Genomic DNA, 26,087 nt, shown 5'->3' with positions numbered 1-26,087 from the left:
TCGTTCATACATGGGAGCTCACTGGCAGTACTATATTTTGTAGCAATGACTCATAGTGAACAGCATGACACCACTAAGTCAACTGCTGAAGTTAAATTTCAAGGCCTTCAGATGCATAAGCAAACAGAGTTCACTCCTTCAACCCGCAGTGCTTAACTGGAATGAGGAAGCTCAAGCCTTTGAGAATAAAATTCAGATAAAAATGACAGCAGCACAAGATGTGTACCAGGGGAGAAAGAGTTTCTTCCACATTCCTATTAAATTGGTGTCCTAGTTTCAGCTGGGATAGAGTTAACTGTCTTCCTAGTAGCTGGTACAGTGCTATGTTTTGAGTTCAGTATGAGAAGAATGTTGACAACACACTGATGTTTCCAGTTGTTGCTAAGTAGTGTTTAGACTAAAGTCAAGGATTTTTCAGCTTCTCATGCCCAGCCAGCGAGAAGGCTGGAGGGGCTCAAGAAGTTGGCACAGGACACAGCCAGGGCACCTGACCCAAACCGGCCAGCGGTGTATTCCATACCATGGGACGTCACATCTAGTATAGGAACTGGGAAGTTGGAGCTGGGTGTTGGTCGGCGGGTGGCGAGCAATTGCACTGCACATCATTTGTACATTCCAATCCTTTTATTATTGCTGTTGTCATTTTATTAGTGTTATCATTATTAGTTTCTTCTTTTCTGTTCTATTAAATCGTTCTTATCTCAACCCACGGGTTTTACTGCTTTTCCCGATTTTCCCCCCCATCCCACTGGATGGGGGGGGAGTGAGTGAGCGGCTGCGTGGTGCTTAGTTGCTGGCTGGGGTTAAACCACGACAATTGGGAAGCAGACCTATGAAACTCCCAGTGCAACTGAAAGTTTGCATTCAAATGTCAACATGTATAGTGATTAACCTGCCTGAGGTTACAGCAGACCTCCCTGCTTCTCCGTTACTGTCACATGCACTTCCTAAACACTAACCACAGTGCTCACTGAACATAAAATAGCTGTCATTCCTCCCCTGTTACAGAAAAGGCATAGGCAGGCTGGTTTTCATCATCCTGAGGAGTACAAGACTGACGTAGCAACTCAACAGCAGAAGGGGCAGGTTGGAACTGCGATCAAGTACAATCTGCTGGAAAACAAAATAACTTGTCACATTCATCAGAGTCTGCTAATTACAGCTCACAGAAGAGAGGGCAACCCAGATCACTGCACATAAAAGGGTGCAGAAGATAAAGGAAGGTATCACAGGAAGTAAATCTTCATTAAGTGAAGTGTTACCAATCAGATATGCTGCGTAGCATCTCCCTTTAGATCACCGAATCTAACACAGGTCAGTAACAAGTGAAAGTTAATTTCCCAGCACAGATGGGGAAACTCTTACATCCCTGGGGTGGGATTAGGCAAACCTCACCAAAACCAACCAAGAATGTACTCTAACCTCCACTACATATGATTAAACATGACACTTTAACACCACAATGCCCTGCACTTACAGGTAGTTCTCCTGGAAACCACATTTTTAGGATACACATACCCCTAATTGAAAAGCTGATGGTAGTACCCAACAAAAATGAAAACAAAGTACATTTTTCTGCTCTTTTAGCACAGTATATGAATAGATGAGCAGTGGCGGTAGCATAGGGGCTGGGGGTGTACGTGGTGGCAGGGGAATAGCAGGATTGAGGCAATACTGACTTAAGTCAGTGCTTAAGACTGTGCCTTCCTACCTAAGGTTATCGGTGATGGGGCTGAGCAGCTCTCTGAACCATAAAGGCAAAACTTGCAATGCCGGAGGAAACACCCCAAGACTTGGAAAAGAATTTTGAGTAACCTGAACCACATAAATACACATCATTACAAAGGCAACCCCAGGCAAGCACCTCCAGGACACATCGCATGAAGAAATTAGTACTAGTCACACAGCTCACCAACACTATCCCCCAATGAAAAACTTTTTTTTTTACTTTTCCAACTAATCTGATTTTTTTTTGGTTGATGGAACAATAACTTTACTGGCATAAAAGTCTTCTGGTTTAGTTCTGCATAATTAAATACCTTTAAATACTGTTTCCAAATTTTAAATATCATCCAGCTAAGACATTTTAGTATGGTTGCCCCAAAATCTAATTTTGGTGAAACACTGTTTCCCCTATATGAAACATCTGGAAGTAAAAATAAAATCACTCTAGCCTAATTTAGTGCTATCAAAGACAGCAGGGTGGTAAGGAACAGGAATGAAAAGGCTCACAGTGGCGTAGGAAATGAGAGCTTTGTCTCCAGAGCTGTCACTTCAATTTGGTATTAAAAAACAAACAAACAAAACCCAAAACCAAAACACAAGTCTCATTAAAAAAAAAAAGAAATGGAAGAGCAAGTGACAGGGAAAAGCCTCCAAAAAGGACACAGGCGCCCCAGAGCCTACGTGTTGAACTGTGAGCTCCAACTGTGGTGTGGGCTGCTCAGGGAGGGTCTAAACTTTCATCTAGTACTCAGGGGGGGATGAATGCAAGTTATTTAAAACCATGGCACACTGAGCTGGCACGTCACTTTAATACGCTGCCTATAGATTATGTTACAGTTCTGCTTTATAATGAACCTTTAGCTTCATCTCCAGCTCTCTGCTGAAACGGAGCAGACAGAGGGCCACAGCTTTAGGGTTTTAATTAATTAGGATTTAGTTAATGCTTCTGCCAAATCCGGATGTGCAGAAGTATCCCACGGCAGTGAAAAATGCCACAGGTTCTTGGCAAAGGGTCTCATATTGAACAGAGGTAAAATTTACAGTGAATAAGTGAAACAAACTGAGCTTGCAACTGAATTTAACTATGATTTACAGACTCCCCATCTGATTTACAGCTTCAGTCTTCACTGCTTTTTAAGCGTGAGCAAAAGCCTCATTTTAAGGCAGAAATAAGAAAAGCATCCAGGTGTCCACCTGACGCGCACTTAGCAAAAAACAAAGGGCTCGGGTGCTTTCCCAGGGGCAGTCTCAGCCAGTGACACAAGCAAATGCAAGAGGGCAGAAGAGGGAGGGCAGGGAGAGCGCACCAGCGGCGTGCCGCACAGAAACACGGGTCAGGCAGGACGAGGGACAGGCTGTCCCATAGCACTGGCATTACCTACACACAAACTTCACATTAAAGGGCAACATGAAAACCGAACAAAGCACCGAAACATTGCAAACCACTGCTGCTATCACATAGTAGATAAGAAATGCTGTGCTTCCATCAGGCACGTAGAACATAACAGCCAAAGGGAGCGAAGAAAAAGACAACCTTTGCCACTCATTTTTAAGTGGTATTTAATTTGACAGTGAAACTCATCACTCCTTGTTTGAGACCCCAGTGAGGGAAGGGGCTTGAAAACACACAAATCAGGTTGGTTTTCACAGTAAATTCAAGAACAATTTAGTGATCAGCATTTTTTGTGATGCTGCCAGGTAGAAGAAGGGTCAGGCCATAGTGAACCACTGCAAGAATGAAGCTGCCCTACAGGACATGGCCTGAGCTACACCTTCCCCAGGAAGGTGCCAGCACAGATACTGCTTTTCTTGGGAGCAAGTTTTTGATCCTGGACCAAGCATTGCAGTGGGTGCTCGCAGAGACCAAATCTGCCCCAGACTGAACAGCAATGCTCAGCTGTATGTATATTTATATATAGTGCTCCTGAAGATTTTGGTAATAGTGCCATGATGAAAATTTTTTAAAGGCATGACTCCTGCAGATATTTGTTACCACCTCTGTTTCAGAGCTGATATGCATCAATAAAAAGCTGTACTAAGGAAACCACCTCTGATTTCTCCTTCAGCAAGGCTTTGCATGACAGCTTTCCAGTGCCTGCTGGCAGCAGATCAGCTTGTACTTTGAACAGAAAACTTAGTATTGCAACATCTCTCTCCTCATCATTCTGCAGCACTAAAATAAAACATGCAGACACACATGCACATACACATTTTTGATGTCTACATTAAAACCTAATAAATATAAAAGCCTACGTATGTCAACATGAGTCTGTTTAATACTTGCAATAACTTACAAATCGGCTTTTAAAGAACTTCAAGACATTCTTGACAATAGAAAATAGTGTCATAAATAAAGTTTCGGAGTCCATTAATAAACTCAAAACATTTTCCAGGGAGAACCAAAGTAAATTTTTCAGTGAACTGCTGATGAGGAAGAGCTTGTTGAAAGACATCTCATCCTCCCCTCAAGGGTGTGACTGTGTTTTGGTCCTTGCTTTTTTAGCCTGGCTCAAATAATCCAAGACTTTCTTTTTTTCCCAAGTGTGAAAACATTTGAGGTCTGAGGAGAGCTCCAAGTCTTAGAAGAACTGGAGGAGAGGATACAAGAAGAGGAACAAATTACAGTTGCAGCAGCATTCAAAATCAGCCGTGAAATGGAAGGGCAAGGCATATTCACAAGGATAAAACCACCTTTTTATTTCAGCTTTGCTGTAAAGGAAAAAAGAAAAAAATAGGTAGCTTTTCAAGCAACAAAAGAGAGTAAAAAAGAACCAAAAACCAAAACAAAACCAAACCAAAAGCGTGGCTTTAGTAGAGAAACATCTACCGAGTAATAAACAGCAAAGTATTGAAGTTCTGGGCTCACCGCTGCATTTTTTAATAAATAAACTATTACAGCAAGTTAGCCAAGTAAAACTTTTAGACAAGACTCTCCAACTGCTGTCAGAAAAGACAGTTTGCATGCTTTTCCTCCAGGCACTGTCATCACTACAGTGTCCATCCACGCGCCAAAGGTGGGACCCCTGAGCAGTATTTCAGCACCTCTCACTGCTCTGTCTCCAGAAAAGCCCTTTGTATTGCAGCAAGTCTGCATACTGGCACACTGAGGAAGCTGTAGCTGTAATCTGTTGAGCTGAATGAACTATTTATGTTTGCAGAGTTAGTACTAAGTGCCCAGGTGGAGGGGAAAAGGAGTAGAAGGTAAAATGATTATGGTGATTGCTTACAGTAGGTGACTGCTCCAGACTGTGTGTATGCATCCCAATACCTGCATGTTTGAGAGCTCAAAATTCAGCACCTGCTTAGATATTAAAGCACAATGGGCAGAGTTGACTAGAATCAGGCATTTGCCCACAAAGAGCACAAAAATCCTCATGCAGCCTGAAGAAACAAAATATTCACTCAACAGCCAAATCAGCTCTTCATTTGTCTGTAGATTTCTGAAGCCAAAACACATTAATAAAAGCAATTCTCTTGAAAATTCTCTTGAAAACAAAGGTTCTATTCATCACTTATTAAAATACTCATTTGCTAGCACCAAAATTAACATGCAGAAGTAATAAGATTGTCTAAACTTTTCTTTTCTAAGCAGTAAGTCTTTGTAGGCAGACTTCTCTTTGACCAGGAAATTCACGAAACCCTGCTAAGAAATATAGGAAACATCAACAGCATTGCAACAAATACACAAAGTGAAGCATTTTTCCAAGTTTTGCTTCAGATTTTGTTTCGGATTCAGGATAAATCCCCTTCCACGAGTTTGCACTGTCCCAATTAACTGCAGCATGCAAGTCAGGGGTGTCCTAGGAAATGCCCCAAGAAGCTTGGGGATGAGGCAGCACTCTGGTGGAGCTCTGCAGTGCTGCAGAGATGGAAAGCACAAGCTCCATACCCAGAGACAACATACAGGAAATGCTCAAGTAAATTACTGTCCGAGTGAGCCAAAGGAGGAAAGTTCAGGGAGTATTAACATTTTTCTATCTGACGAAAAACAGACTACAAAAGGTACGAGAAACAGATTTGTCACTCTATAGCTTTCCACATGTATCCAGCTGCCAGAAATGCTAAATGGCACAATTCAGAAAGGAGGCGTCATGCCAGCTATCATATTCCTGTATGTAGAGAGTGAACCAAAGGAAGAAAGGAAAAGATATTGTAATGAATGGGTTAACTTTGTTCATGAAATCGAGAAGGGGAAGAGACATATTGAGAGTTAACATATGCCTTGTGTAATTAACAAAAACTTGCTTAAGTGATGCATAAAGGTCACGGGAAGAGGGCAATGGCTATAACTTACTAGATAAGGGGGAAAAAAGCAATGGCTATAACTTACTAGATAAGGAGAGGAAGGACAACAGCTGCAATTAACCAAGACTGTATTTCTCCACATCAAAAGACATTCTACATCAAAGGATACTCATCCTTGAGAAAATTTACCGAATCTGCATAGTAACAGACCTGCACAAGTGAAGAAAGAAGAAGCAGGACAAGGCGGAGACTTACAAGAAAGGGGTACATGAATGTATATAAGGAATGTAACGGTAACATAAAGTTGCGGGCCTGTGGCGGAGCATTGCCTCCCCGGCCGCCCAGCGCTGTTTTGCTCTCTTATCGCTTGCTAATAAATTCGATTTTTTTATTCAATACAAATTGGCTCCTCCAATTTGTCACGAGCGTTTATAACAGATATTAAGTTTAGAGTTTCATTTAAGGGGAATGTATTAATGCCATTTCTTCCCCACAATGCGTTAGTTAAAAATCCAAAAGCTAGTTTAACTTGCGATGTAAAGCCCGTTCTTACGCTGAAATTCAGTTTTCAAAGTAAATGTGTTAGATATGCAGACGGCCTGCGAAATTACATCCCAGTGATAACTCTGGAGTACTGTGCTTACATATTTGTTAGGTTCTGCTCTCAGTTACCTCATTTTAAACAACAGCATATGAAGACATGAGGCACATATCGTAAACATCATTCTTTCTCCTCTGCAGAAAGAGAAATTGTTAATTTACCTATATTACAATCCCATACAGCTTACAATGCCTGGGCCCAGCCCAGATATTTACACAACATGATATAGAACTTTTCCATACCTTCTTCCAGCATCTTTATGTTTTAGTGCCTTTTAAAAGTATTACAAATTTATAAATCAAGCAATATATTTCCTACACATCTTCAAGAGAGGTTCAGGTTACTATTATCTGCATATCTACTTATTCCAAGATTTCCTCAGGATCTTGCCTGCCATACTCCATCCCCTACTTCCAAGGATTTCCCACACGACACATACTTGTTAAAACAGCAGCAAACACAACAAGCAAAGAAGCTTTCTGCACTAATACACATTCTTCACTGGCTAAAGACTTGTGTCCCCCAGATCAGAAGAAAGCAGCGAAGCTGGTCCAGGAATTCTTGAAGGACAAAGGAAGCCCAAAGCTTTATTCATTAAAGGGCTTATTCCACATAGCACAACAGTTTAGATTCAGCACACTCATGATGGACAAATTACAGAAAAAAGTGTATGTATTCATCCTCCATCTTTTTCATCTGGATGTATTGCAGGCAGAAGAGACCCACTACCCACTGCTTTCCATCCACAGAGCTCAACCTCATTATTTCACCACTGCACAGAACAGGGCACTGAGCAGCTTGTTCAGACCCACACTGGTAATCAGAGAAAGCAAATTAGCAGTTCAGTTCTCATTTTAAAGCACGGAGAGACCTCATTCAACATTTCTGGCAAGTCACGTCCAAGAAATTCATGAGGCCAGCGCTCCCAGCTGCCCGCTCCTCCCCACGCCGCCGGAGGTGACACCGCAGCACAGCGGGTGACGTGCCAGCCCCTCGCTCGCAGCACCCCGCATCCGATAAAGTCCCAAGCAAGACATCCGTGCACAGCTCCGCCGAAAGCCCCCTCTGCCCTTTAACGCTCTGGGCTCGTGGCAACTTGCAATGCCTCGTGAAAACTAATAGAAAAATACTTCCCCTAGAGCGCAATCTGTCAGAGGAGAATTCATTTACGATTTGGCTGAATGAGTTTCAGGATACCAAGGGTTTCCTGACAGGCAGGAAGAATTATTCAAATCCCACTTGATTCCCACCCCCACCCCCGCCTTTCTTTTGCTTTGCCTATGCTGCCACCAGAAGCTGGAGCCACCGTTAATAACCAGCCATTTTGCCCTACTTGTTTTCCTAACAGGGTCAAATTCTACTACACATGCCATGTACTGTTTATTTCTGAAGGTCTCTAGCAAGCCAGCTGCTCTGCAATTCACTTTCCTCTACCACATGTACGCGAAACTACTTAAACTATGTCCCAATAAAACAGCTTTTAGACAGTCAGCAACACTTTGGTCCCTATGTAATCGATTTAAATACTTGGATTTGACACATCATTTTCAAAAATTTGGAGACTTAACATGTTGTCTGTTTAATTACACACACAACCCAGGTTATAAGAGATCTGCAAAAATTTGTTTCGGGAATTAGGAAAAAAAACCCAAACACGAGAAAAATATTTGGCACAGCTCTATGCCCTGAAGTCCTGAAATATTTATAATGCTACTTGACCATAGCAGCTAGCGCTGCCACCCTCATGCATTCAAAAACCATGAGTCAGGCCCTAGAAATAAGGAGCGTTTTTTAATCTCACGATTTTAATGCCAAGATACACTCTGAAGTTTCGCTGAGTTTTTCAACTTACTTTTCTTGAACCTTCAATGTGACACTGAGGGATTATTTCGATGATTTAAATTGAACCCAGATTTTGATACAAGTGCATCAATGCAAAGGACTCGGAGCAGTCCCCCCACCACTCCCCTCCCAAAAGTTCACGGTTACTGTGACACCCAAGAACAGCACTAGCAAGAGTAACTCTGGGTTCCTCTATAGTGTCGACCATAGCAATCTTCCCATGGAGCCCCCCCCTTGGAAAGGCTGTTTTAGGAATATCACTCCAGCATGCAGGAAGACAGCAAAAGAGGTCAAAGACAGCTACGGGTGGTCCTGAGTAACATCCAGCTGGGTTGCTGGTGAGGATCTCAGAGCACTTCCTCCTCCTTATGGGACGACTGGCAAAACAAACTCGGCTCTGTTGCACTGCAGTGTGGCCCCTCTGATGACTTAGATTTTGGCTCCATTTTAGTTCAAGCCTTTCAACAACAACTCAACCTTTACTCTTCCTCCCAGTGTGAAGAAAAGGGATGGGGATGGCCAAAGTGGTATCTCTGGAGTGATTTTTAACCAACACTTTGCTTTTAGACCGTGTTTATTGCTGAACAGAGATCAACGCGAGGAAGTTGCTACTTTCTTTACAAAGCAGTTTAGCCCTATGGTATTGTAACAGCCTCGTGGGGAAGCGAAACTTAACCACTCCATGCTCTCCTGAATCAGAACCGCCTGAAGTGGCTGAGGGAGGAGAGCTGCTACCATTGCCATGAAGCTGGGAGAACAGCAGGGATCTTGTGGCAGGCTCCAAAAGATAGCCCCATGCACAGGGCTGCCAGAAACTGAAATACATAGTTGACTCTACACGTCCAGGGTGGTCGCACATCTGTCAGGAGACTGAAAGCTAGAAGCCACCTCTAGACCCACGTCACCACCTCCCATGTAACGCTAGCTACAGAATTTTCCCTGAAGAAGCCGGCGTGCTTTTTGGTCTGGCAACCCAAAGCGTGTGTGCGCTGCTGATGGCATCTATGCTTGTTCAGGAATCCAGTGGTACCCAAGTGCTCTCTGCTACATAAAAGAGTGCTTGTTTCTTGATGCTGAAGCATTTCCTGTAACTGTACCAATAAAGCAAAAGCTGCCATATGGCCTTGCTTTTCTGATTAAACAGAAACCCAGTGCTGGACACAGTTAAGCCAGGACATACTACAGTCTGGCTAGGAGTGGCACAGTAAGTAAAAATAGGAAGGAAAAGGATGGTTACAGACTTACAATACAGTACTTCGGCAATTCAAAACAGAGGCAAGATATCCCTATAAATACTTATACCATCTGGTATATAGAGTACAAAGCTTTCATTTGTCATTTGGACCTTTCTGAAAAATATCCTATATATTTGTTTTTAATAGTTTTTTAATAGTGGGGTTTCGTAGTTTGGGTGGGGTTTGGGGTTATTGGGGTTTTTTTGATACCTAGCTTGTATTATCCCCTTCATTCCTGTCCCATCATACATTTTTCTGAACCCTAAACCCTGTTAATGCTACAAATAATAATGGCTTCTGAAGAGCATTTCTCTCAAATGATAGCTAACAGCAAAAACACCTGGTAGACTTATTTCAGCAGTAAGATATGTCCTCAGGCTAAGGAAAGCAAGGGAAAAAAAAATTGAAGGCAGTACAAATTGTGTTCTTGCAAAACTACCTTCCTCTTTATGCTAAAAGAAAAACCGGTGGCAAATTGAAGGACTCAAACCTATTTGGCAGGAACTCAAAAAAGGGCACTAGAAAACCAACTCTGATTCAATTTGAATGGTTAGCAATCTTAAGTGCCTAAGTGAGGTATTTCCCAACTCATAATGTCCATTGTTATGCATTATGTTTCCCAGAATTGATACTAATATTACATAAATGCATGCCACCCCTCTCAAGTGTATGCTTCCCCTGAAGCATAGCAGTTACACATTCCACAAAGCTCATCTTTATCCCCTTATTCTGGATAATATTTTTCTTCATGAGGGATCCCCTCTTGTGAGGTCTCACCTTTTGTCCATATTCAGCACCCTGCCCAAATCATAGGGGAGTTTCTTTCAAGGGAACGAGTCCATGCTGTCAGATAAAGGCTGACTTGTACTAGGTAATCATCATCAGGGCAAAGCAGGACAGGAGAATCTCTACAAAACCTCATTTGGTACCCTGCAGATACGTTCTTTGCTAAAGAGAGCAACAGAAGTCAGAGAGCGGGAACAAAGTTATTGCTGAGCTAACTGAACAGGCATAGATTAGGATATGCAATAAAACCAAATAGAGAGTTGTGCACACAGTCAGTGAGTGACAGAGGAGGCATTCAGAGTTACCAGAAGCACTCAAAGCACTCCATCCTGTTGATGAGGTCAGGAACCAGTTGACGTCAATAGCTACAGCGTCCAAACTCGTGTACTTGCACCCATCTGTCTCCATCACCACGCTAAAATCTTGCCTTATATTTGCAAGGAGGAAGCATGGGGGAAAACCCCCAGCACTTCAGCCTTCTCCAACAGCAGGAGGTTGTGAACTAAATCATCAACACCGACTGGTTTTCCCTAAATCCTTACTTTGACTGCTGTAATCAGAGTTTCCTGTGAGCAATTTCCAGTTATTTAATCCACACCATCCAGGACAAAATTATAAACTGATCTGGGCTGTCAACTGCAACAGCAGCAGTTTTCATCAGGTCAGACATCAAAACAAATTCATGTCATTTGAAGTTTTAATAATCAGCAGTTTCTATGTTTTAAAGTTCAAGTGTAGATGTGTCAATGGAAGAAAATACTCTCACAGAGGAGTTACTCAACTGGCCAGAGAGTATCATGTTCCTTCTGACATAAGAGGGATGGCGATACTTTTATCCAGAGAGACATTGCAAGAATTCAGGTCTCCCAAGATTTAAGTGCAAACCTCAAGGAGTTTCATCTTTAAGTTTTCACACTGAAAGTGAATTGCATTTCTAGACACATACACAAAATTTTGTCTTTCAGTCAATAAAACTACTCATCTGTATTTTGTTCATCAGCTCAATTATTTTAGTCAATAGTTCAGAATAGACAGTTTTACAAAACTACCCAAAAAAGGACCTGCTCTGAGGTACTGATCTGTAGCTTAAGAGTTCAGTAATTGCATATTGCAAAGAGAGATAAGTGGACAGAGCATCTCTACAGCTTTTCCAGAGCAAGGGGTAGTAAAACACCACCACCACATACCTAATATGCAAAGACTCCTCATCCCCAGGTGCTACTATACCACTTGATTTAGCCCTATAGTTTTAGGTATGGACATTGACTGGCTGGTCAAAGGTCTGTTTCTAATCTAGCTCTCAGGCTGTCATACAAACATCTCTGCTAGCCAGTTCTCTTATGGCTAACAATCACTGGCTAATGCATCTTTGAGAGAAAGCAGAAAACAGTTGGCTGGGAAAGGTCAGTTGTCTCCTCCAAGCAAGTCAATGTTTCTTCCCTTCTGGTAACAACAGTCTGAAGACTCAACACTACCGGGTGCTGAGCAGCAACACACATCAACATAGGCTGAGCCTTAAGCAAGAGTCATCTTATGGAGACAACTTATATGCCCAAAAATACATTTCTGCTCAAGTGTTTTTGCAGTGCCAAGGCTTGGGTTCTTAGCATTTACAGGATTATGCTCGATCTGCACAATAGCAAAATAATTTAGTTTACAAATTGAATCTCTCAAAGGAGATTCACGTAAGCTCCTGCTACAATGATTTTTGCTTATAGCCAGTTGCCAAAATACGACAGCTGGAAAGTGAAGAGAATAGACTGGCATCCATAGCTGACAAAAGCTGTAATTTAATAAGCATTCAGTGGCAGTTTTCACAGCTGAGTACACTGACAGACATGTCCTAGCAAGTCTGGCTTCAGCACTTCTAGACTGTGCTGTCCCCAGGTATCTGCCCCCACCGTTGTGCCAGCAGCCCCAGCTCCCGCAGCCAAGCCTGCTGGGCTGAGTGAGCCTCTGCTGCACCAGTCCCACCTACTATCCCTGCTTAGGGCACTGATGGAGGAAGAGTGTCATATGTGGAGTTGGCTTTGAGCTCCGACATGGAGATGCAACCACAGGTTTTGTTCTGCCAACCTTCTTCAACCAGTGATTACCACTGACAGGGGGGTGGGGGCCAGTTCATGTACAAGAAAAGTGTTAGGTATTACATGAGTTTATTCCCATTTTAGGGAACTGCCAATGTTTTGGGTTCCCCCCCACACACACACCCCTCTGTACATTAAGAAAAGATTTAAAGACGACAGGAACTCAGGCTGCCAGATAGGATGCAATGCTGCTGCCTGCTCTCTAACTGCTACTGCTTCCTTTGCAAGGTTGATTGGGTCCCCTGATCACTAGCTACATTACATTTGATCAAGCCATGAATCCAGACAATCAGTCCCTCACAAAGAACTAGTACATTGTCCCCCGAGGGCTGAGCATACACTGCTTGTCAGAATACATATTTTGGGGGATGCCTTTTCATTCCTGAATAATTGCTAACAAGCCACCTTAGACACTAGGCAGAGAACACTCTTATTTGGTCTGGACTCAAAATACTGTGATTTGAGGAGGAGCTGCAAAAAGCCTACAGGAAACCAGAGAAGTTACTCTACCAAGATGTCTGTGAAGTTTAAAGCTTTACAAGCCTTCCATTTCCCTATCAGTCTAATAAAAGCAAGCCCAACCAAACTCGCACAAGCTCTCTGACTTGTACATCTCCACAGTTTTTTTGCTTGCTTTTCTTTTTGGTTTTTTGGGTTTTTCCTCCCTTTAAATGCATTCAGTAGAAGAAAAACAGAACAGCACAGAAGGAATTGCTTAGCTACATGAGAAAAGCAATCCCATTACTCTACCTCTCCACGTCGCTCACAACACCAACCTAAGTCTAGAACCACAAAGAGTAGAGGTAGAAATCACTGGTAAGGGAGCCTCACTCTCCCCCCCAAAAAAACCCCAACAATTTTGGCCTCTTACTTCACAGGAAAGAAAGGTTTCACTTACCAGCTGCATTGGACTTGGAACTACGTCTGGCTTGTCATGTACAAGATGTACATTAGAAAGAAAAAGCTTTAATAGCAGATGTACTGTAAACTTTGAGATTAAGCTGTTCTGTCTGGCAGAGGGAGCATTTCCACAGCAAAGGTGCTTTTTTTAAGCATTCTGAACAAAAATGTTCTATAGCTAGAGTTTCCACTGAGGTGGTACAATCTCTTTAAGTAACAAAAACACATCTTTGTGTCTGCATTTTTCACATTTACAGCATTTTGCTTTCACTCTACAGAATTCCTTTTTTACAGTCTCAAATGCTATTACTACCAATAGAACATCATACTTAACAGAGACACTGTGATCATTTTCCCCACAGGTTTAATAAATTTGGGGTATAAGAATATCTAAAGGTGATCCAATTACATTCAAAACCACAAATGCTTAACAAACAGGGAGTTTTACCCTCCTGAAATTGATACGCTCTCCCTTAATCCAGGCTTCGCATCTAAATCACTATTCAAGCCTTCAAAAGAACTATGAAATAATTAACACAAAATAAATGTTTCTGTTGCCTTCCCATGGTAAGTACTTCACATTGTTCAATCACTTGTTAGGGGAGGAACTAGATACCACATTAGGTCATCCCTTAATATAGACCAGGGTAAGCCAAACTTCTTTCATATCCAGTTAACATGCAAACCATTTGACCTTTCCAACAGGACTACTAAAGACCTGGCAAGATCCACTTTTTAGCCTATGGGACTTCACACAAGGCATTACATTTTACTTCAGGGCTTTGTTACAGGCACAGCTGACAGCAATTGTGAGAGTTCATACTTTCAGATACTTTCAACAACCAGATGCCATTTTCTCTTGCTTTTACTTTTACTAAGCTTAGCTGTTTAAGATGAAGTTTCTAATGCAAGACTAACTCAGAAAGAGATAGAACTATAATAGTAATAATCCATAATAGAAAAATATTATGGCCTGTTCTACTTGAAATTTTCTGGCCTACGTTAAAAGAAAAAACACCAGTCTTGTAAGGAATGCATAGCATCTTCCTGTTCTGAGTGGGGACTCAACACTTGGTACATCTTGGAGCTTGATAGTATATAGGCAGAACAGTCACCCAAGTGTCACAGAGTTATTAATTTCACTCCAAGGTTTTTTTGATGGTAAACCACTGAAAACTACTGTTTTCCCTGTTAAGTAAAAATAAGGGACTGACAGCAGAAGTCTCTGCTCTGTGGCCCCTAACTACACACCAAAACTACTGAGTACTTTCCATTGGTGCAGCACTTACTCATCTGCTTTGAGAGCGTACATCATGATACGGTCTTCAATTTATAACATGTTATTTTGTCCCCCTATTACCTCTCTACTTGGGTCAGCATACACAAGAGATTATGTGGCAGGAACTGCACTGGTGTCTCAAAGTGCAAAAGATGAAAAGCTACTGTGTGTGGCATACCATCCCATTAACTGACAGTGTTGAAAGGCAAGTGATGAATGAAGCAGAGAAATGTAAAAAGAGGGTGGGATATGCCTGTGCAGTGCTACACAAGTCATTTAAAACAGACTTTTTATGGCCTGTTCAGCAAGGGTGGTTTTCATTCCCCAGCTTGAAACCTTAGGTCTGTTCTGCAGGAGTGTTTAGTGGCCACGGGCACGTGCAGCCACCTGGTACTTGAGCGGCGGTCAGTCACAGAGTAGTACCTGCACCTCCTCACAGCTCTATCAAACCTAACAGCATCCACGTTTTGTTTCTCTGCCTCTGTTGCCTCTTCCTACTTTCCCCAGATCTTCATTTCCGTATGTAGCTAGTTCCAAGTAAGTCATTAGAGAGGCTGCTCTTACAGCCCAAACACAGCACAAGCTCCTAATGCCTTCTTTCTTTTTCTTCCTCTTAAGAAGATGAGACTGAATTGCTACGACATAGCATTACCAGCATGACCATGCTCCTGAAGAAAACTTTCAACAGTTCCTGGAAGCAAACGTCATTACAAACCTGATCTACCAGCAAACTTGTCTGACAAGACCATGATAGCCCTAATCTAGACCTGTATAGCCCACAATCACCTACTGACATATTTACAGCAGTAGCTTCTCTGCATTTTAACCAGGCTAGCGGAGTTAGTGACACTCAGCATCTTACCCATCAGCTCTGTCTTCAGCATCAGAGCAGCAGGACAGTATAAACTCCTTAACACAAGTAAGGCTTTAAGTCAACATGGTAACTGAAGCTACTTGCACCTCAAAGGACTCTGCCAAAAGTTCATAGCCTTTTTCTTCCCCTCATGTCAATTCTTCTAAGGAAAGATAGTACCTCTCTCTGCAAATTCAGCTTGAGGACCTCATATAGCAAGGGAACCTGAACAGACACTTTTGTCATATTTTTCCCTACTTTTACTGCCCTGAAGACTGGAGTCATTCAAAGACTCATGTAACACCAGCCTTAGCAGTGGCCTCCTTTCCTTCTGTCTCTATTCTTCTAACAGCTACCTATGGAAGTAAACATACTTCTAGTTCTTATATTTGTTCAAGCAAACCTCAGCCTCAATTTTTTTTCTTTTTGACCATTGGCAGGAGGAATATCACCTTTCCCATATTTCCAACGCTTCAGGCACACGAGAGACAGTTTTCTCTCACACTTTCCCTTACACTGATAACATATGAAATCTATTCTTAAAAAGTCAAAACAAATGGGGGGGGGAGGGAAGCCAACAATGTTATCTCCTGGCTCCATACCAAAGCCAAACAAACAAACCTTTCAACACCATGTCTCTTCTCACAATGCCTTCTGATAGCCATCGGCCAATGAATAATGAGAAAAACAGTTACACTAAAAATAGCATCTCCAAATGGTGGGGAAGTCGACAGAAGTTGTCAGCCCTCCAGGGCCAGATACTCGTAAAGAAAACATGCCTAATTTTTTTTTCAGTTACTATTCAATAAATGGTCCTGCTTTTTGGCCTCTGGAAGGACTGCCAATTTTGCATCTGCTCTGAACATCTAATCAGAGTTTATTTTTTTACTACATCTGTCTTTGAGAAGTGGACACTGCAAACAAATACTTTAGTTTTTCCATCATGAAATATTTAGCTTGTACTCCTCATGCTGTAACTGTCACTTATAAGGGGAAAAAGACTTACCAGCATTTTTAAATGTAAAAAGAATATGTTCACACATCATATCAGATATCCCTCAGCTACAAGCTATTTGGTTGCTTTTTCCCCCCAGTACAGCCAGCTTCACTTTTGGGGGAATGACATCAGTAGAGGAACTATTTTAAAATAAGTTAGCTTCCTACTTGGTCTGAGAAGGTTGTCTGACAAATAAGGTCATGAACAGATGAGATGCAGACACTTCTCTTCTGCCTCTTCTCCCCTATGCCCTCCCTTCTTTCCAAATCCACTCCAATGATGGTCTGTCTTGCTTTAAATTGCAAGTGGAACAGGCAAGGGAAGGAAAACAAATGGTCAGGGGAAACATAGCCCGCTTCCCAATTTTCAGCACAAAAAGGTTAAACAGCAGTGGGAAAAGAGGCAATCAGGAAATTACGTCTGTACCAACCGATCTCTTTCCATCTTCAAGTTAAGCTGAGGAGCTCTCTAAAGGAGGTTGTTGCTTGCAAGCAGCTACCCAAACTCTGACACCCTAACCAGCACTCTTAGGACTTTCAGAAAACTCACTCATATTAAACCATTTGTGCAGCTGGGAGCTTTATAATTGACCATATTCCACTCGGTTCCCAAAGAAAAACCTCTGCTCTTTCAGGACTCAGAGCAGAGAGAATACAGACTTTAGCACTAGTAGCTCATTTGTCATTCTCAGTATTTTTTTTCTTTTCAGTAAACCACATCTTGTAAACAGAATTAAACAGATCAGAATAGCACTTCTTGCTTTGTGTCTTGGCTAATCCCATCCATTTCATAAGCACTGATAGCTTCTGTAAAACACAGCATTTATTGCCCTAGGAGCAGGATCAGCAGGTAAGTGCTGTGACCTCTGCTGGTATCTCTGACCCTGTGCCAGGAAGTTGCAGTAGTGGAATACACCTTCAGCTGTATTTTGTGCAAACCATCACAACTCCGTAGCAAATCAAACCAGCACAGCAATGCCAGCAGCTGCCAGTTAGGGCTTAGTTAGTAGTTCTCAGTAGCTTCCAGGATGCAGCATAAAGTTACCAATGCAATTATCACTGGCCAGGCCACAGTTGTTCTAGTGTTTCTCTCCTATTTGTCATGCTTGCTTGAAAGACCACTTCCTCAGTCTCCCACTGCAGTAACTTATTTCATACTTACAAAAAACTTGATTTTACTGGAAATGACACATATGGCTTAATAAAATAATTCACACAACACAAGGGCAAGAGGCTTAGCCAGACTCCAGCCAATCAAAGCTGACGTGCTCTAGGTCCATTCAAAGCATCATTTTCCTTTATTCTCTTCCCATTAACATTATTTTCACAGATGTTAAAGACTTTAAAATAGCTTGCTTCCAAATATTAACAAGGCCAGACGCCAACCCCCTGAGTAAGCAAACACTATGCAAAACCAACCATACATGCTCCATCCATGCGGACAACTTGCTGGGTAACCATGTATGTACCTGAGCAGGAAGGAAAGAAAATAGGAGAGCAGAGGAGACGATTCCTCTGATAGTGAGCTCCCGATACCAGCACAAAGGATGTCAGTGTGCTCACGTGGGATGAATAGTGAGCAGCTGATGTGCTGCGCATGCATTCCTCACTTCATCCCAAGGTGGGCTGCTCTTCCACCTACTCCCTGGGTGTACTGCTTGCTGACAGATTCATTATCGTCAGTCTTCCATCAACTACAAGCTTGCAACAATAACACAGAAAAACATAATTGAAACAGATGAAATAATGAAAACTGAAAAACTGCAAAGAGAAGGAGCTATTTAAAAGGGGTTTGGGATTTTTTTCTTTGTTTGGTTTGGGTTTTTTTGAAGAGGCAAAGTGACCAGTGAAGCAGGAAGGGGGGGGGGGGGGGAAGAAACACACTGAAAGAAGTTGCAGTAGAAAAACAGAGCTGTCAGTCAGGTTAAGTATTTCAGGAAGACTCTATTCCATTTTATTCTTACAGTAGGAGAAAGACAAACAGCGAAACATCTTCTGAAGGAAGATGGCTAGAGTTCCCAGCAGGATTGAACAAAAAAGTAACTTTTAAATACAAGAAAAATTCCTGTTGTATTTGCATTAGGTGGGAGGGTATATATTGCACACAGGCTACATTACTGTTCAAAATACAGTTTCACTTCAGTATTTCCTTGTTCCTAGTGGTAAATACTGCAGTAAAACAGAGACAAGCACTGTTTAGAGACTGCGCCACAAAAATTTTATAGGCTACGATTTAGAACAAATATCCAAACCTCTCACAGGTCATCACAACATAATGAATACACCATCAATACCAAACACTATTTATTTCAATCTGCAGAGGAGGACAGCAGTTTTGACAATCCTAATGCTACAGTCGTGCTTACTGAATTTATTCTTATTATGTTAATTAAGCGTTGGGAACTAACCAACTCCCCCAAAAGTAAAGCAAATATAAAGTTAGTTCAAGCTCTAAAGAAGTGTGTATTATTTTAAAAGCTCCTGTGTTCCATGTAAACAACATAGACCATGTTGTAGATATCATTAACCCCAAATTCTGTAAATGTAATACTTAGCATGCCCAAAAGCCAGTCCAGAAATCCTACCTAGCCGTGTGTTTGCATTACTTTATCTCCAAAACTGTATTTCTTTATTCTAATTCAGCAGAGGAAACAAACTTTTGCACAAACGAATCTAGAAGGCAAAGATCTATTGAGTGTAGACCAATTTTATTCCCAAAGTGGACCTATCCTTAGCATCAGTAAGATTTATCCAAGACTACATATCTACATGGATATCAGCAATAGCAGATCACTCATTATTGGCAATCATGATTAAAACCAAAATAATTCAGCTGCAATTACTTTGGTCTGATAGTCTTTTTGACCCAGATGGTGTTTAACAGAACATCCTGCAACTTGGAAATGAGTTTTGTTTGGAAATAATTGAGAAACAAGGAGGATCCATGATATAATTCTTGCGGTGTAACCAACACTCAAAGTGTTGGGACAATGCCTCCCACATCTACCAGGTACAGATGGAGATGCCTATTAAGTAGTGACTCTTCAGTGGCCTGTATTGATTCAGAAGCAACCAATTAATTCATATGAAGACAATCGCATTATGGCAAACGTCGTTTCACATGGCTACATATATTACGGATAGATGGATAGATATTAAGCTTTTTCTTCCGTAAGGAAAAAGTCTGAATCTTAGTCATCTCCTACAATAGCTACTTTACAGCTACCAGAACACAATTAACCTTGCATCTCAGTAATTTGTTCTTATCTGCTCTAGGTTTCCATTTTTTCAGTTTGGCATTGAAACATAGGTGTTGAATGAATAAGGAAAACAGCCGTTTCATTAATTAATGTAAAACGCCATGAGGAAAAAGTAAGAACAGCAACTCAGAATAATCTAAGTTCGCATACCTCGGTCCCAGTAATTTCGGCCTTCTTCACTGCAGGCTAACCAATCTCTTGCTACACGAGTACCACTACAGAATAAACTACCTGGAAGCCCTACAGTACAGTTACATGTGGTGGCCTGAGCCACTTTAACACTTGGCTGTCAATAGAAGATGGAGATCTACCACCTCAGCCCACCCTTTATTCCTGGCTGAAGGGTAAAGATCAAATTGTTTTACTTGCAGAGCAGCTTTCTTCCCACTGACCCCCCTTTCGTGAGAGCCATACCCCCCACACACACTCAAATCACCCCTCCCACGCCGCAGCAGCTTCCCAATGTTGGATTCCTGACCTGTGTAATGGCACGCCGCAGGGCTCAGGCAGGTGCCTTTGCAAGGTAAGGAGGAGGACTCTGAAAAGCCACCCCGCTGAAGTCCAGCCAGATACAAGCATACGTAACAAGTACTGCACGCATTTTTGTTGTACTGATTTATGCCACTAACTATAAGGCTATATCCCCAACATCACATATATTACTTACCATGGCATGTGTACAGCTGTATAAGTATACGTAGCAACTTTAAAGCACCAAGAGCCATTTTAAGTGACAGCCATAACCCTGCAATAACTTGCAATTGGTTTTGATGTTGCAACTAGTCTACAATATACTAGTTTACAAAAAATCAAATGTTACTGCTACACCTAGCATTAATGTTATCCTGCTAGCCTTAGCTGACTTTAAGAATTTCAACTGAAGAACACGTAACAGGCTCATTTTACCTTACAGAGGCAACAAGGAATATTCCCATTTAAACTGCATTCTGTACAAAGCCAAATGACTTACTAAACTTTCTTCCAAGGAACCATATGAGATCTTAATTTGTTTAAATCATTAGTAAAAAGAGATTAACTTTTCAGATAAACAGCTTTTGAAACCAGTGTATTTTCTGTGCTTCATAAACTGTACTTTATTTGGATTTAATTTAAGGAGTTTAAACTACAGCAGGAAATTAGCCCTCAGCAACACAGCCAGATTCATCCTCAGCATCTAGAGGACAAATTAAAAACAAAACAAAACCAAAAAAGCCCTCCTTGCCAAAGAACATAATTCTGCTGTCTCATTACTGTTTTGCTAAAATAATTTAATTAGCAGTCCTCAGATACAGGAAGGCATTTATACTTCATCAGGAAAAAAAAGGGCTGGGGAGGGGAGTGAATGGTACGCGCTGTTCTAGCATACCAGGAACACGGCGTTGAATTCTTCCAGCTATCGGGCCAAAGCTGGATTGGCATACCAGAACTAAGCACTTTTTTTGATCCAAAGAAGGGGGGGGGGGGGGGGGGGGGGATGGCACCAGGAAGTCTAATATTTGCATACTCTTAACTGCAAATAAGAAAAAACAGTTCAGTTGAGGAGCAGTGCTGAGGTATAGTAGGTGAATTGGATATTGTGCTTACCCCTCCCGTACGCAAAGTCCTAAAACCACCCCAGTCCCCATCTTTCCTTATGTTCTGCTCTTGTGGGTGCTGACACCTGTCATTAGGGAATCCCGTAACTGAGGCTTTTATATGTAGCTATTTAGGCCAATTCCCCTAGGCTACTCCATGTGACAGCATATCTGATTCCTGCAATAAAGTAGTAGTCTAGGCTAATTTCAACATATGCTTCCTCTTTAGAAACTTTTAGATGGGAAGCTTGCTTACAGCAGGACTGCACTCTAGATCTCCAGGACAGCAGAGGCCCCTACAAAAAAAGTATTACCCTTTCCCAAAACTAGTTGTATACTATGGTTTACTGCCTACAGCGCTTAATTGCTCATCAGTACCTTGCACAACTACCCTACGCAGGCAAGAGCCCATGCTTTTGCAAATCCTTGTCACGAGAGCACTTCTACCATCAAATCAGAAGAGTGCTATCTGCTTCCCTAGTTCAAATTTCTCATTAGTGGAGGAGTAACCAGCTACTGAACATGAAACTGAATTAGAGTTTAGCTGGAAAATCCCCAGCATTTGGGAGTAAACTGCTTCCCAACCCCTTTTTGGCTCAGATATCAGCTGTATTCATCTGCACACAGGCATTTCTACAGCTCTCCAGTCCATTTTAGCCATATAAAAATAATTTCGCAGAGCTAAACTATATTTTAACTTCACCAGCATAATCTGCAGGTGGATAGGATAAGCCAAGTCTAAATGACGTTGCAGAGTTTGAATTGCTAGTTGAGATTAGCTAAAAATATTGCCATGATGCATAAACCCAAATAGAAACCTGCTCCATCTCCCAGGGCAGTATCAATTCAGCAGTCCCAACAGGTGTAAAAAATAATTAATCTTTGTCACTAAACTATATGAATATGCAGGAGGGGGAGGAGACCTGTCGACAGAGAAGGGGCCATTTGTACATAAATGCTTCCATGCTGCAAACCAAATAAATTTAAAGGTGCCAGGGTATAGAACCATCAGAAGCCAGTTTCTTCACCCAGAGATTTCCAGTGATCCTATAAATTCAATACTGCAAAGTTTGTCCCTACATTTTATGTGTGAAGTGCTTCAGCCATCTGAGGAAGGCTTTGAAACTCAGCCCACATTGAAAGACAAGCCCTCCCTGAAAACGTGGTTTTAAAGTAGGAAACTAGTTAGATAGTGCCTGGGTACAAAGATCACATTTGTTTTGACTTAGTTCCTCAAATCCTTTGAATACCAGTTCAGAGCACATACTCTATAAAACGCTCGTGAGAAACTGGTACGTTCACTCAGGCACATATTGATGAACTGCTATTTACAACTACTGTCATTTAAGTGCCTTTTTGTTGTAAACAGTGGGATTTGCAAGAACAGACACCAGAAGATCCTCAAGCTGCTGAATAAACAAGGGTAACATGAGTTATTTTTCCCCCGCTGCCTCCTGTTTGAACTGGGCTCAGCCCCGCACAGAAAACTGCCTGTTTCCTGCCAGCCTCCAACCTCTGCATCTCTGTTTTCTGGGTGGGAGCAGGGAGGAGAATCCAAGGGTGGTTTCTTTTGTTTGTTGCATAAATAAATGCAGATAAAACAACCATTTCAAATGAACGCGTCCTTCCTAAGACAATTTAGTTGGAGCTTTCAGACGATAAAGAAGATTTATTTTCCCAGGTCCCCCCCTGCCCCCAACAGCCCTCCATGCCACAGGGCAAGTTGAGCCCCAGCTTCTGTAATTAATGGCTTTGCATACTTATGTCAAAGCCCAAAGGTTGCAGGTCAGCCACAGCATAACAGATACCCACATGCAGGAAAAGAGGCAAATGCACTTACCCGAGAGATAGACAGAGGCACGTTGAAATCCTTGCCCCCTTGAAGTCTGAAACCCCAAGGAGCCGGGCCGACCAAAGACACGCTGTAGTTGCTCATGATTTTTGGTATTCAAGGATCAAATCCAAAGAACTGATGCCTGTGGAGGAGGATTAGTGTATTAATTTAAAGATGATAAAAACAAAAGGCACTGTCTACCATTCTGAAAGCCTTCCTTCTTTGTCTGTGTTCCCCTCCATAGTATAAAAACAGCCAAAAAAAACCAAACCAGGTCTGTTGTTAGTTGTGCTTTTATTCTGCATGTGGTTTTCCTTCATAGCTCAGGAGGAAACATAACTAGGGAACCGGTAACATGAACTTGGGACTTTGAGAACTTCTGATGCTGAGTAAGACAACTACGTCTTACTAACAAAACACTGTGGGGGGGGAAAAAAACCACCCAACATTAAAGCTCATCTTAAAAAAAAGTCAATGTTGAGACAAGCATGAATTGACGGTATCCCTTAAATCCAAGTATGGAAGAAATTAGCACTACTGGCACATTCATTTTGAACAAAATGAATTTCATATGCTGCCATGTCATCAGCTCAAAGCTAGTTTCTAAACACATTATGTCTTGGCAGTTTCAAAATGATGTCAAAACATCACAACTTTGAAGTTAATCAGAAGAAAATAAAATCCCTGCGACTTTTTTATTTTTCTAGCATAGCTTCATATTGGTAGAACAATGCTACAGACAAAACAGATATTAAAACCAACCCTCAAATGAAAGCTGTGAAGTAAAGCAAAATAGCCCCGGCCACAACTCGGTGCTGAAGAAGCAAAACCCAAGCATCTCCCTCCCCACAAATGTGGGCGACAAATTACCTTTAAAAGGCAACTGAGGCACTTAATTGCCGTTCAGCGTCAAAGGTAAGGGCTTCAGTTTCACCTCGGGTAAGTAACATTACAATGACATCTTAGGTAGTCGATGCTGTCTATTTTTGTATGGTTGAAGCCAGGCAGGAGCACACCAGGGCGGGCTGGTGTAAGACTACACCGGGGCACAGCCAGATTCCATACTCGTATAGGGACATTTAAGGTGGACCTTCAGCCGAGCAGAAGCAAGTGGGCTGCAAACCCCACCGAGCTCCACAAAGCTGAGGTTTTAGCTGTTCATACACTGTGGGGGGGGGGCTGCGCTTTTTTTTTTTTTTTTTTTTTTTTTTTGAAGGCAGTAGATTTTTGCAAACGCAGCCTGCCCTCACAGACCATCAGAGCGGGGCTGTCACACAGCCCCCGCCGGTGCAGGGGTGGCCATTTTAACACACATTTCGGGGTTCCCCTCCCAGAGCTGCACCGATCCACTGCTCAGACTTGTTTCCAAACCAAATAGCAAACTTTATCCACACCGATGGCCACCCAGGGAACCAGAACAGAGCTGCTCGTGCTGGGCAGGACAAGATGCATATTGGGAAGCAGAATTCGGAGCTGGTAAGAGAGGTGCCTGGGTACCTGGGCAGCTCCTGACATGCCCCTGCACGTTGGCATCCAGCAAAGAGGCAGCTCTGACCTCAGGTGCTGACTCAACCCCCCCTTGAAAGTCTCAACGAGCACCGATGTACAGAGGGGGAAAGACATGCCGCTGAGTTTTCATGTGACTGAAGAGGAAGAAGAGAAACAAAAAGCCTCCACCAAGTTTGAGCTAGGACTCTCAGGGGGCTCACTCACCGCTAAAGCGAGAACTCCAAGTCGTTTAATTGCTCTGCGCACTGAATTCCTTACAAAAAGAGGATTTTAATTAGTCACAGATTCCTTTCCATGTAAAAACACGAATTCTTTTCATTCCCTCTAAATGAAATCCACTGCAGTGACAGGTCACTATAAATTAGAGACCGCAGAAAAGCAAACCACATCTAGTGACCAGCACACATACAGTTCATCAGCACAGGCAGAAAGCGCTACCTGTCAGTTGAAAATGAAGCACTTGTGTAGCGCTTTTTTTTTTTTGAGTAAAAGCTAGTGACAATAACAGACCTAGGAAAAGATTAAGTTACAGTAGAAAAGGATACTGTTCTTTTTCATTTGTAGCAACTACAAATGGAAGGGAAGAGACTGCACGCTGAAATGCCACACATCACACTCAGCATCGCTCATCTTTCCTTTCTCATCCCCTCAATTCTGCCATGTCTGCATCTCTCGGCTTACAGATACACCAGGCAGGAATGGCAGACAAAGGAGATCCATTCAAAGTTTAATTTAACAAATTTCTTCAAATATGCTAGAGCAACATCCAAGAGAAAGCACTGCAAGCCGCTAACCCCGCTTCATGTGGGGAGCATTACACAAACCAACCAGCTAAGGGTGAGATTGTGCAACTTCCATTTAGATGATCAAATGCTTGGGGGATCTACTTCTGGAGGGGGGAATTTCAAAACCCAGGCAGAAACGCTCGCCTTCACCACTGCCCACCGGGGCACAGACCCGCAGGAGTGGCTACCGGGCCTCCTGCCCCCCTCCCCGCCCCGGGTGGGGTGGCTGTGCCTGGGGGGGGCACCGCCAGCACAAGCCCCCGTACCCCCCAGCACCCCCACCAAAACCCTCCAAGCGCCCCGGGACGAGGAGCCCCACGGCTACCGCGGGCTGGGGGAGCAGACAGCCCCACGGCGCGCTGGGTCTCGGTCCAAGGCGTCCCCGCAGCCCCAGGAGCACCCCGGCGTGCAGCCCCACGGGTGCCACAAAGCCTGGGGACCGAGGCACCCCAGAGCCCCGTGCCCGAGGCACCCCAGCACGCCCGGCCGCGGAGCAAGGAGCCCCACAGGTGCCCCACGGCCGCGGGACAAGGCACCCCACGGGGCGCCCCGAGGCGCCGGCCCCGGGGCCGGGCG

The 26,087-nt window shown here is 42.8% G+C and overlaps 1 protein-coding gene across 2 annotated transcripts in view; it reads right to left on the bottom strand.

The window, feature by feature from the left end:
* Window positions 1-26,087, bottom strand: part of PDLIM5 (PDZ and LIM domain 5) — a 134,171-nt gene that overhangs the window by 107,668 nt on the left and 416 nt on the right. The window contains exons 1-2 of one of the 2 annotated variants that reach the window (XM_010586168.1): window positions 24,715-24,773; window positions 23,224-23,359 (exon numbers count right to left, since the gene is read on the bottom strand). In XM_010586168.1, the coding sequence (XP_010584470.1) occupies window positions 23,224-23,319 (96 nt within the window). In that variant the 5' untranslated portion in view covers window positions 23,320-23,359; window positions 24,715-24,773. Of the gene's footprint in view, window positions 1-23,223; window positions 23,360-24,714; window positions 24,774-26,087 lie in introns of those variants that run through there. The other variant, XM_010586167.1, reaches the window with a different exon arrangement.

Source organism: Haliaeetus leucocephalus, unplaced genomic scaffold (assembly GCF_000737465.1).
Source record: "Haliaeetus leucocephalus isolate CR32 unplaced genomic scaffold, Haliaeetus_leucocephalus-4.0 Scaffold140, whole genome shotgun sequence".
NCBI classification, from domain to species: domain Eukaryota; kingdom Metazoa; phylum Chordata; class Aves; order Accipitriformes; family Accipitridae; genus Haliaeetus; species Haliaeetus leucocephalus.
Note: the sequence above shows the minus strand (reverse complement) of the source record. Positions and strands in the feature narration are given on the sequence as shown.